The 12,186-nt window shown below is 40.4% G+C and overlaps 1 protein-coding gene across 1 annotated transcript in view; it reads right to left on the bottom strand.

Moving 5' to 3' along the window:
* The window catches only part of SCOC (short coiled-coil protein), an 8,805-nt gene extending 6,073 nt beyond the window's left edge, over positions 1–2,732 (bottom strand). Inside the window, exon 1 of the mRNA XM_010709507.3 lies at positions 2,499–2,732. Coding sequence (XP_010707809.1) covers positions 2,499–2,562 — 64 coding nt within the window. The 5' untranslated portion in view covers positions 2,563–2,732. The remainder of the gene's footprint in view (positions 1–2,498) is intronic.
* Positions 2,733–12,186: the final 9,454 nt, after the last annotated feature.

The raw sequence follows: 12,186 nt of genomic DNA, 5'->3' as shown, positions 1-12,186 counted from the left end.
TTTTGCAATGAAGAGAAGCTTAAGCATTGAGCAGAGAGAAGTACGAAAACTTTGCAGCTATTTGGTGTCATCTCCCTGTTTTATTTTTGGTTTAATTTCCTCAATATCCGTAATTCATTTATCTTTTGGAGGGAATTTTATCAAGTGCTGAGTTTCTAAACGGAAAGGTATTTCTTTCACTAGGGGTGAAAATATTTCCTACTTTTAACAAGTGTGTTTCAACAAGGAATGCTTTCCTTCGTTTCAAATGCTATTGCTTTTAAAATATTGATTGAGAAGTTTCTGTCTCGCTACCATTTTGTATTCATCTTGATTCACAAGAGAGTAATTTTTTTTAATACCTGTATAACTAACAAATAGAGAAACGCATCTGTTTTGGAAGAGCATTAGGTATTTAATATTCATGGAGTGCACTCAGTTAATCAGATTCAGTAACCCCTGTTGCTTTGGCACAGTGGCTTCTTGGTGTGCTAAGAAAACTTTGATATAAAGGTTGTTTTCTTACACATTGCACATACATAGCGTGTTGTTCTGCTTGTCTTTAGTTTCTTTGCACTTTGCACACTTTGAGAGGTGGGGGAAGGCTTTATGCAATTATGAGCGTACTGGAGTTCATTTAAATCAGTGGATCTTTGTGATTTTACTTAAGATTTAATTACAGAACATTTCCTTCTAAAACATTAGATCATCCTCAGGTGAAGTCTAGTAGTTTATAATTTGTGTCAGTATCTACATATTGCTGGTCCATTTTCTTAGTTCCTTGCTTGAGTTTGCTTTTGGCCGTCCTAAGGAATCTTCTTCTCTCTCACTGTGTAAAACTTCTTTTTTTTTTAATCTTCCCACTCTTGGGGAATTGATGCCCATCTCCAGCCTGAAGGCTGTGAGATCCATTCTGGTTGTTAGCTTCTGTGCTCTGTGGTCACGATAATTAGTCTCTCCCCTCTTAGCTGGGAGAGCAAAGGAAAAGTGTTTGCTCTCAAACGTGTAATAGTGCCTTCTTGTTATAGGTTAGGAGTTTTCTGACACTTTGCTCCCTGAGCTCCAGGTGTTACCCTCTGGCAGAACAAATGGACTGGGGCTATCGTATTCGTCATGAATCTTACTACTTATCTTCTTTCTATGTTGCCCTTGTGTTAAAAGCTTGCTTGAAAATGTCATTTACTCTCAGTCACTCTGAATTGCTTTCTCTGCTTATGAGTGACTCTCCCCAGCTCTTCACTTTTGTAGCGGGGGGATAGCTCTGGTACTGACAGCAGATCCAGCATAATGAAGCATTGCTTGCTGTCCTCTTTGTGTTAAAATGAGCTCCCTCTGAGTTTGGGTGCGTTCATGCTGTCAGGAGTCATGTAGATGTAAGTGCTGATGTGCAGCAAAGTCTTATTGCACAGTTGCTCAGCTGCTACTTCAATATTAGTGGCATCTGCAGAGTCACAGGATATACCTTTTCTTACTGTTCTCCTTCTTATGGGGAAATGCCAGACCTGTAGCAATGGAGAGTTCTCCTGACAGCACAGCTTGCACCAGGGTCTACATATTTGTCTCATTATGAATAGTTAGCTTAGTGACATTGTCGTAGGGCTGATTATGTTCTCATCAACTAATTGCATTTGAACATCTACTTCAGCTACATTGTCCTAACAAGAAATTGATAGAAAACTGCTCTCAAAATAAGATCTGCTCAATTTTTTTTTTTTTTTTTGTATAGGTGGTAAAGACAACATGCACAATAACATTCTTTAAGCTAAAAATGAGACAAAGCAGTCCACTGTTTTTTTTGTTTGTTTGTTTGTTTGTTTTTTTTAATAAAATAAAAGGGCTTGTAGCATTCGTTAGTCAGCAATTCAATTTTCTAACTTGTGTAAGTCAGCACAGCTCTGTGACAGCCAACCTGACGTGATCTGGTTGCTACTCTGGCCGCACCTTTTTAAATAAATTTTTATCAGTTCATATTAATAGTTTTCCCAGTATGCAGAGCTAGCAGAACTATCTTAATTCCCATCCGAAATCATTCCTGTTCTATAAACCAGAAGGCCAAGAGCAGGCTTGTTTGTGTAGTTTCCTTTAAAACAATTAGTAGTTGGGATTTAAGTGGATCAGCTCATTTCAGTTACCAGTTAGTTTGCATCCCTTCTTACGACTCTCTCTGTAGTAAGCCAGAGGTGATTGTTCCAGATTCCTACTGTCTGTATTTATTTTTTCTGAGTTAACATTTCTGTAAGTCTCTCCACAAGCAGTGAAAGGCTCTTTGTTCTCAGGGGGTGAATGTATATTACCACCTGCTGCTATGGCAGAACTGCGGTAGCCCCCAGACTCCCAAAATCTCAACTTTTTTCACAAGACTTATTCAATTACAGTACTAAAAATTCTACTTGGGGGTGTTTTCTTAAAAATATATCGTGCCTTATAATTAGCATCTACAGATTTGTGTTCTCACCCATGGCATTCTTATTCAGCCCGTGGCATTTGTTTTGTCTCAATAGATAATCATAGTTTCGTACCTGGATCATCTGCCAAGGAAATGTTGGTGAAAGTGCCGTCCTCCTCATCTACGGGTAAATCCATTTTGTTTCCTTCTTTTGAAGTTCTCAGGGAAGCGCATTAAGCATGGCAGTTGTCAGCCATTTTCAGTGCACGCAGCTTCACTTGTTAAATCCTTAATGATTTGAGCACAGGTGTTACCCGATCCTGCGGGCAGCTACGCGCCGCGCGGTGCCGTATCTCCTCTGGACCTTGAGCTCCTTTCCGGAAGTCGTTAAGCTGGAAGGCTCTACCAGCTTCATCGGATATGTGCTGAGCAAACACTGTAATTGCACGCCTTCTGGGAAAGAGCTGTGCCTTCACCTGAGTCGGGGGGTGGTGGTTTGCTCTTTTGGTTTGGTTTGGTTTGTTTTTTTTGATAGAAGAAAAGTCTTAACGTTGTGCGATCGTAAAATGTTACTTCAGGAACACTGAGTGGATTTTGTAGTAGCAAATTTAACATATAATCTTTAAATACCCTGGGATTTTACTGACTTGAGCAGTCACACCAAAACCAACTGATCGACGCGCATGAGCGAAAATAAGTGAGCGTTGGGTTCTGTGAGAGGAGGTGGGAGGAAGAAGGTGAAAATAGATTAAAGGAAACTCAAGTTTTTGGGGCAGTTTGTTTTTGAATCTTAAAAAAAATGACTGTCATTTGAACGTATAAACTAGGAAGTCACCTCCGCTTCTCACCTCTTAGAAATAGCTTTCTTTTGCATGCATTAAATAGCATAATTGCGATTAATTTAAGAGCATGCATAGCCCTGGTCTTGGTTAAAGACAGCGTGGTGAACAATGAAACTGCTCCCTGCTCAGGTTTCATGCCCTATCTACCTGACTTGGATTTTTTGATCAAAATTTGCATGCAGAAAAAGACCAGATTTAGTCGTTGTCAAATATTTTTTCTTAATTAGGAACCTTTCTGAAGTCTTGCTGAAAATTGAATTTAGCTTCTTACAGAAATATGGATGTAACACTTTCTACTGGGCCTTTAACTGCTTGTGTTTTTGCTTTTATTTAAGCTTGTAAAATAGGGAAGGTGCTGACAACCATCTTCAGGGATTACTGAAAACTGCCTTGCATTCTCAGAATAGTGTCGAGTGTTATTCAAGCTTAGTTATGACTCATGCAAAGCATGACTTTCTGGCAACTCTGTAACCGTTTATGTTTGTTTGTAAATTCTGAATGAAGAAGAAAAGTGGAAGGGGAGAGAGGAAAAAGTGAGTAGTGAATGGACTCTTATGCGGGCAGCTGCTTTGTCATTGTCCAGTAGTGGTTCAGCTGTTACCTGCTCTTTGCTTGGCCATTGCCAGCAGAAACTGCTTACAATCCCTATTTGCTGTCATGTTGGAATTTGATTGTCTTCCCTTAAGGAGAGGGGATTTTGTATTCTCTCTCCTTTCAGTGATGCAATAGCATGCTTCAGAATCATGTTGATAGCACTCATAAGGCTAGAAAACATTTTGATTTTTGTCTTTTTCCTTTGTGGTTCCCAGACATTTTACATACGGTTGAAGCATGTCAACAGCTTGGCTTGGAAGGGCATATCCTAAAGACTCACGCAATTATATAATTATATATTATATATACCTCTGCATTCTGTAAAGTTGCATGCCCACAGGACTAAGGGTAAGTGTAATTAACTTTTCTTGCCCATGTCAGTGTTGTTCTAAGAGACCAGCCATACGGGCTCCCTCTGGTAGGAGCAGTTTCCAGGTAGATCATTAGCTAGTGTTAGACAAAGATTCGTACAGCAGCATAGCGAATAGGGGAGTTGTGCAGCTGTTATTCTGGGTGACAGCCATCAGTAAAAGTGATGCTGAATTTCATAATAGTTGTATTTCATAATAGTGGGTAAGAAGGACTCCTTGGGATAAAGGAGTATGGGGCACATCAATCCCCACAGGCCGCAGGCTGCAGCCTTTTGGCCAGGCATATTGCTTCATGCACAACTATTAACAGAGCTATATGGTTTCCCAGAAGGCCTTTGCTCTTTGTGAGGACCTGGATTTCTGTTAAGCTTGTGGGAGGCCTGCACAGCTTGTCCATGGAGTTCTTTGTGGATTTCAATTTGTGTACCAGCAGAGAGGGATGGGCTTTAGCTGAGAGGGCTCCACAGGCACTCTTGTTTCCATCTTGCCCGTGAGACTTTTCATGTTTCAAACATACATCTGTGTTCTATAAATTCAAAGGCACTGCAGAATAATGTCTGTAGCTTGTTTTGTTATGGGAGTGCTGTGGTGAGGAACACTTCCTTTAGTGGGGGCCTGCTGTCTGTGAAATAAGGCCTTTGGGCAGGAGGAGCCGTGCACACGTGGAGTAGGAGTACCCCCTGCTTGCTGTCCTCATGTTTGCCTTATGAGGGAGAGCAGAAAAGATTTTGTTCTGGAAACGTTTCCCAGTGCTTCCATTTCACGTATTTTTGGAGAGGCAAGAGGGGTCGGGGACAGGAGGTTAGTCACTGAGAGACCTCACTGACCGCATGCTCCGAAGGTGTAATTGTAGGGAGGTGCCTGGTGTTCTAATGCTCCCAGTATCAGCAGTACAAAAGATTTTTTTTGTAAAGTCAAAACCACCAAAGCAGTAGGTTTATGTTGTTTTAGGGGGGACAGAGAGTGCTCTAGGTAGGTTAGGTCCTTGCTGTAGCACAGTGTGTGACTGATGTCCTGTCAGGCTGTGCTGGTCTGATCAGGAGTCCACTCTGAAGACAAGATGTGCAAATGCAGATGTGTAAGGTGTAAGCTACACAGTCTGTTACATACGCTGATAGGGGATTCTGAAAGAGGATAACTGTGTTTTGAATCCTTCTGCTTGTAGTCAGAACCTTTGAAGACGTTGTGTTTGTTTCCAGTGAGACAATGTCTAAGGATAAAGAGGAGTAGAATCCACTCTAACTGTGCAGTTCTGTAACACAGATAAATGAATTTGCCAGTACTTTGTGGCATACAACAAAATGATTGAAATTATTTTTCTTACACTAAACATTCTAAAAAAGCATCCACTTTATCAGTTACTCACAGTGTATAAAACACAGCATCTTAAAAATATGGGCCTTGTTAGGAAGTGACGGCTGCCAGCGTGCTTCTGTTTTAATGAACTTAGAAGGGAACTGCTGCACATGTTTAGTGCATGCTAATAAAGCAGTGATAGTGCTAGTACATTCACAGCATGCTCAGAGCTAGCCTGACTGACACTGCATGACAGTAACCTACTTGCAGAACAACAGTTTGCTGAGGTGGTGACAGAAGTATATGAAATGTGTCATTGGCAGATTTAACCAGTACACTGAGGTGTATTAGTACTTGTCAGCAAGTTTCCTAGGTGTATGTGCTCTTCCCTCCTGTCTCAACACTTTCCCCAGTTTAAGATACTTTCAAGCTCTGTTGTGGCAGTCTTGCAAATGTTGAGATGAGCTCTGAGGGCATGTTATGTAGATGAATGTCAGCACTTGCAAACGCTGCTTCTGAAGCTGCACTGACAATTGGCCACCTGGAAACCATCCATGACAACTGCCCACTTGCTCTCATGCCCACTCCCTTGCTACATTCACTTTTGATAAAAGTGTACATACTGTTTTCTGCCTCCGTAATTATTTTTAAGTGGGATCTGAACCTCTGCTGTCTGAAAATGAGTGACTTGTTCGTAGCATCGAGTATGTATTTCTTGAAATAGACCCACGTTCTTTCACACTTGTCCATTTCACTCTCAGATTTCTGCCATGCATCTGTCTGGACATAGAGAACTTTAAAAGGAAAATAAAAAATGTACTGCTTCAGAGTACTTCACATACTCCTTGAAGTTTAATTCTATTGTGATTCCTGTAAAACTGGACAGGGACTGGGCAGACTACCTGTTTTTTACTAGCGTGTGAATTATAGCAGTGTGTTCCATTTCCCACTCCTTTCATTTGATGTGTCTTTTCATAATTCTTATCTAGGTGACTTGGTGTAAGCAACATGAGGCAGAACAGCATTTTTCATTGGACACTGGAAGTGACTAAGAATCATCAGTCTGCCTTTCTCTTCGAATGCAAGCTTGCTCTCCTTCACTCCATTCAGTTGTAATTCTGGAGATGATACTAATTCAGCAACAGAGTTGGCTCAGGTAATTTCTACATAGCTCATGATTTTTCGCTTTGTTCATTAAGGTTACTAGGAAATTATTGGTTAACTCACTGGAGTATACCATTTTAGAAACTGACAAGCGTTCTTTCTTCGTCACTTTGGCCATATTGAATGTTTTCTCCAACTCTTGGTAACATGCAGAAAATTGGGTGGTGCATAACACTATCCCAGAATGTCTGTTCCTTATGCTTTTATTGGTGTTCTCTGATGTGGCTGGCCATTACCATCCTTCTAAACTGAACGTGGCCACTCAGATTATAAGAACTTTTCCCTCCAGTTGGTCCTTCTGGGAGCCCTCCAGGTATGTAACCATCTAGCCCATGTTCTTCTTCCCTTCCACAGTGCAATTAAATGGAAAATACTTCAGATTTGAAATATTTAATCATTAAAACAGGATTCACTGGGGAAGATCCAATCAGTTTATGAATTCGATTGTTGATTAATCAACAATGTCATAATTGATTTTACTTTGCAAACAAATTACAAAAATGTGTGGATCTTGATACAGAAGTTTCCCTTTGTGATGGTTCAAGTGCTGAAGTTGCTAGTTTGAGCACGTAAGCAGTCTAGCTCTAGTAACTCATTTCAGTGCTGGTTTCAGAATGCTGCTAGCTTCAGGAACACAATAAGCTGGCTTTTACTACATCACGTGCTGCTGCAGCAAGACAGATACTGGTACACAGTCCAATAGTGTGTCCGCCCACTGGCTCTTCCCTATCTTTTCTCTGTCTTCCCTATTTTGGCACTTGGAGGGAAAAGATAAGGGACTTTAAAGTATTTTGCCATTTCAATCTAATTGTGGTCTCTTTATTGCCTGAATTCCTGTCTGCCTTGGGCTTGATGAGCTTCATTGCAAGTACCTTGAGTGGGATGCCTGCTGTTGCTGGAGGATTTTAAAGAAGGGTCATGTGGAACAGCTTACGTTGATCTTGCTGACTTTGAGCACCAAGGGAGTTTTGGCATTTGCCAGTTTTTCTGCTGCTGTCTGCCTCCTGGTCTGCCACGTACCTGAAACCCTTGCCAAGGCCAGTAAACAGGCTGCCACACTTTGCCTACTAAGCCGCCGATGAGCTGCAGAATAAGATGTCAGTCATTCAGCAGTCAGATGCTAGGAGTGACAATGAGAAGGAGAAATTCTTTCATGTGTATATAAACATTTTTTCAAAGGCACGTACTTTTACTAATGTTATTGATGTTCTCATAGTGATGCCTCGTTTGAAGGTCTCATATTTCCTGCCGTTGCATATCTCGTCTTTAAAACTCTGAGATTATTTAATGCTCTTCACAGAAATCCCCCTGGAATATAACCATGTGACGTGGTTGCTGGACCATTTTTGCTTGCTGGCTTTTGAATGCTGTCTGTTTACTCTGCAGCTATGCTGGATTTTCTTTCTACAAGTATTTTGGAAGGTTACTGCTGATGGCATCTGTGGCTGAAGCTAGTCTGGAGAGATTAATTATTTAATGTGACTAATGCTTTTAATGGTCTTGATGATCAATAACACTTATAATAATACAATAGCAAAAAAAAAAAAAAAACCACAAAAAAACCCCACAGAGTTGAAAGAGACCTCATGCATGGAAAAAAACCCACCAAAACAAAACAGTTTATAAAACAGGAAGAAATTTTTGGACCCATTCTATCTTCTATAAAATGGGCTGTTTCCCAGTGACTATTAATAGAGTTGTGTTGTGCCCAGTGTCATTCAGTAGCACTGCCAGATCTTATAAGTCTTCCCAGGATTGGTGTTTCCTTAAAGAAGTCATTTTTCTTTAAAAAAAAAAAGCAAAACTTGTGATTAGGATCAAAACTTAAAAGGAAATACACCTGGGTACCCTGGAAGAAACTGAACATGTATGAGAAGTATCAGACAGAAGGGAAAACTATGTTATTTTAAGCCTTGTTCTGTAGGTCACAATACTTAAATGGTTGAGGCCTTACTTTGTTTCTGTACTCGCTGTTAGAAAGTACTTTATTGACTTTTTATTTATTTTATTTGAGTTGTGGGAGCAGTTGTTACGGAGTGTTGACTTTTACAGTTTTGGGGGGCTTCTATTGTGAACTTTCCTGGGTGGGGATCAGGTCGTACTAGAGTGAAGGATTCCAGTTTTGATTTTGGAAAGCTGGAAGGTAGAGGTACTTGTGTATGAACAAACTCAATTTCAAAGCCACCTAAGTTATAGTGATAGCATTGCCAAACCCAAAGATTAAAACATGCTATTCTTCAATGGTTTTGCTTCAGAAAATAAAAAATATTGGGACTGTTTTATTTGCTTTTGCATTCTTCAGCTATGAGCATGAGTGTTCCTAAGATCTCTTCAGACCTAAGCAAATCTTTCTTTGTAGAGAGTCAAAGCTAAGGTACTACGGAAGTATATCAGTTCATGATTGGAAGAAATGCACCATTATATTAATGCAGTCCACGATACAATTCTAAGAGTTGTAATGACGTGTCATTTATTGAAAGCCAGCTGCAAGGCCCATGCAATAGTAACTATATATTGTATGTGTTTGTCTTGCTATGGAAAAAAAATCACCAGAAGCCAAGAGATGAAAGCCTCTGAGATATGGTGAATCTGGTGATGGAATTATCTGCAGTGCCACCAGGTTAAAAAAAAAAAAAGTTGACCAGGTGAAGCAGCAGCAGCACAAAAAGCCTTGCTTGTTCTGTGGCCCAGCTGAAGTTTGTGTGCAATGTGGGATGGATCTGAAAGCTGTTCTCTCCCAGTCAAAAAGGGAAAATGGCAACAATACATCTGTTAGCTTCTCGTGGCGTTGGGTTTCCTCTTTTTCACTTGAGGAGATGTGGTTTTAGCCAGTGAGAGGTATCAAGCCCTTCATACAGTTTCACAGGATCAAACAGAGAAGGACTTCGTACTTAGCCAAACACAAGGCAGCTCTAACCACCCCTGGTTTGTGTGTCTTATGGAAGGCTAGTGTGTCTTATGGAAGAGTATTTCTGTAGATTAAAGCAAACCGGTAACATCAATTTCTCTCTTTCTTGCCGCATTCTATTCCACACTGCACTGTTCTGTATCCCAGTTCCACACTTACCCCTACCCGTGCTTCTGCTTTGTCCCTATTTCTGTGTGCCTTTACCTCTTCTTTCCTTCTCAGCCCTCTTTACCTGACCCTGTTTCTGTCATCAGTCACTTAGTGCAAGTCCTGACTCCTGCCGAGTTCTGGCAGACACAGTATAGCAGTCTGCTTCCCACAGGGGCAAATTATTATCATTTGATGGGCAGTAGCTCACCTTTGTGCTGTGGTTCACAGCTCCTTGCTCTTTGATCATAAATACAAGGCAGGAGCCTGGTACTTGCTCTTGGGGGATGGATGGGGGAGTTTAGCTGTATATTTAGGGAAATTACACTGAACTTAGCATGAAACGTCGCCTTTGTGGTGGAAGGTAAAGAATTGCTTTATAATTATATTTCAAGTTTTGTCCTTTAGTAATGAATGCAGTAACTTTAGAGGTGGCATCCAGCAGAACGATTTTAGACAGAAGGTGAAGAAAGAGTCTGCATGTGTAAGAAATTAATGAATAAACAACTTTCTTATGCTCTGTGGATTCTTTTTAAGGAAGGTTTATTAGCTCTCTGCATCCTACCCGAGTATGAAGAGCCAGAATTTGCAATGCCTACTCAATATTTTTCTTTGACAAGCCTGCAGAATTCTGCAAAAACTAAGCAGCCTCTCGAAAGGCGGCTCTAACAGCACTTTTTTCTCGTTAGTCAGATCAAACTGTCTGTGTTTTGCCTGACAAAGAGAAAAAGAAACACATTTTTTCTCTTTCCTTTTTCCCAGAAAGTCTCCTTAAACTTTGACTTTTCCAGTAGATTTCAGTCCCTTTCCTTGTATTTGTTCCTGGTGGAATGGTACTCCCACACCTCAGCAGTGTTCTGAATCCGCAGCTAGTCTCCAGCGATGACTTTGATGTTCACTGATGCTAACTATTTATGCTCTGTGCGCTGTATGTTTTGTGTATGGAAACACGATCTCTACCAACATTTTATCTGTTTGGCTGAGAGTGCTACCTACGTGTTTTCTAAAGTCCGTTGCATTGTGTGCAAATGATTATCCTCTCCATTGAGAGTAGGGAAGATGTTGCCAGGTCATTTTGTAACATCCCAAAATGTCTAGAAGTGTGCTCACTGTCTTTCAAGTTGAGGCTGATTCCAAATGCTACTGTATAGTTTGCAATTACAGAATTACAGAATATCCTGAGTTGGAAGGGACCCATAAGGATCACTTCCATCTACAGGTTCATGGCAAACCTGGCATGCATATTTTTTTTTTTCCTCCCTCTTTGATACTTTTTAGATAAGATTTTAATTGATTGATTGCTGTTGCTACTCTGACTTCTTATCTGATTGATTATGGTTTATTTTTCTATCGTCGTTCAGATGATTTTTACACCTTATATAAGCTGTACTTGTTTACATCTAGAAATAAATAGTTGTCAAAATTTCCATACTGTTATGTTATGCTACTTACTGTTCTCTTCCTACAACTGCCTACAACTTTGTTATTTGTTATTAAAATGGTTCTAGGTAACTTACAAAAAGCGAACCAGAATGTTCCTTTATCTTCTGCTTAAACTGTACTATAGAACAAAATGTGGTGCATAGTTGGTAAGATCTTTCGCAAGATAGATCTTATATAGGAATCAGCTAAAGGATGCAATATCTTTCTGCCACACTTCATCCTTGCAGGAACAGAGATTTTCCTGCTGTATTCTAACCTAACTAAAGAGTGTTGATGTCTGATCCAAAGGAGGGCAGTATTTTCATTTTTTTAAAAAGGGAAGTTCATTTGGAAAAGAAGTCTGAGTGAGTGAGTCTTCTACTTGTTTTTTAGTTTTTATTTTTGGTCAATTGAAGTTGCTCTACCAGTCATTGCTTGGGTCAGCAGAGAACATGGCTCAGCTGCCCAGAGAAGCTGAGGTGCCCCATCCCGGGAGGCACTCAATGCCAGGTTGGATGGGGATCTGGGCAGCCTGAGCTGGTGGGGGGCAGCCTTGCCCATGGCAGGAGGGGGGGAGGAACTGGGTGGGCTTTCAGGTTCCTTCCAACACATGCCATTCTGTGATTCTGCAGTCACTTATTACAGATCAATTGGCAAACTTCAGGTGTATTTCAGCGACTTTTCCTCCTGATATAACATGCCTCATAGTTATGTAAAATTTTATAAGTATCGTTAAAATAGGTTTGTTTGTTGTTTGTTTGTTTCTAACAGAATGAATTTCTCAGTAGAAGAGAAAGTGAAACTACACAGCCTGATGACAGTTCCTGGTTATGGTTATGGAAGGAATGTTTGCTTGGGTCAAGGAGTGTCAAATTAATAAAACTCAGCAATGAATTCTTACTCATGCAAAGTCAAAGAAGTCAAAACTCAGTGTTTCTATGTCTGCTATTTGTTTTGTCTGCTCTTATTTAATTTTATCATTTTTTATCCTGTGAATTTGTTGCCCACAACCCAGATCTCTAATTTAAATCAGTTCTGTGCAATGTAGCTAAACGATGCAGTTGTCATCTCTACACA

Source organism: Meleagris gallopavo, chromosome 4, assembly GCF_000146605.3.
Source record: "Meleagris gallopavo isolate NT-WF06-2002-E0010 breed Aviagen turkey brand Nicholas breeding stock chromosome 4, Turkey_5.1, whole genome shotgun sequence".
Classification (NCBI taxonomy): domain Eukaryota; kingdom Metazoa; phylum Chordata; class Aves; order Galliformes; family Phasianidae; genus Meleagris; species Meleagris gallopavo.
This window is presented reverse-complemented; position numbering and strand designations above follow the sequence as displayed.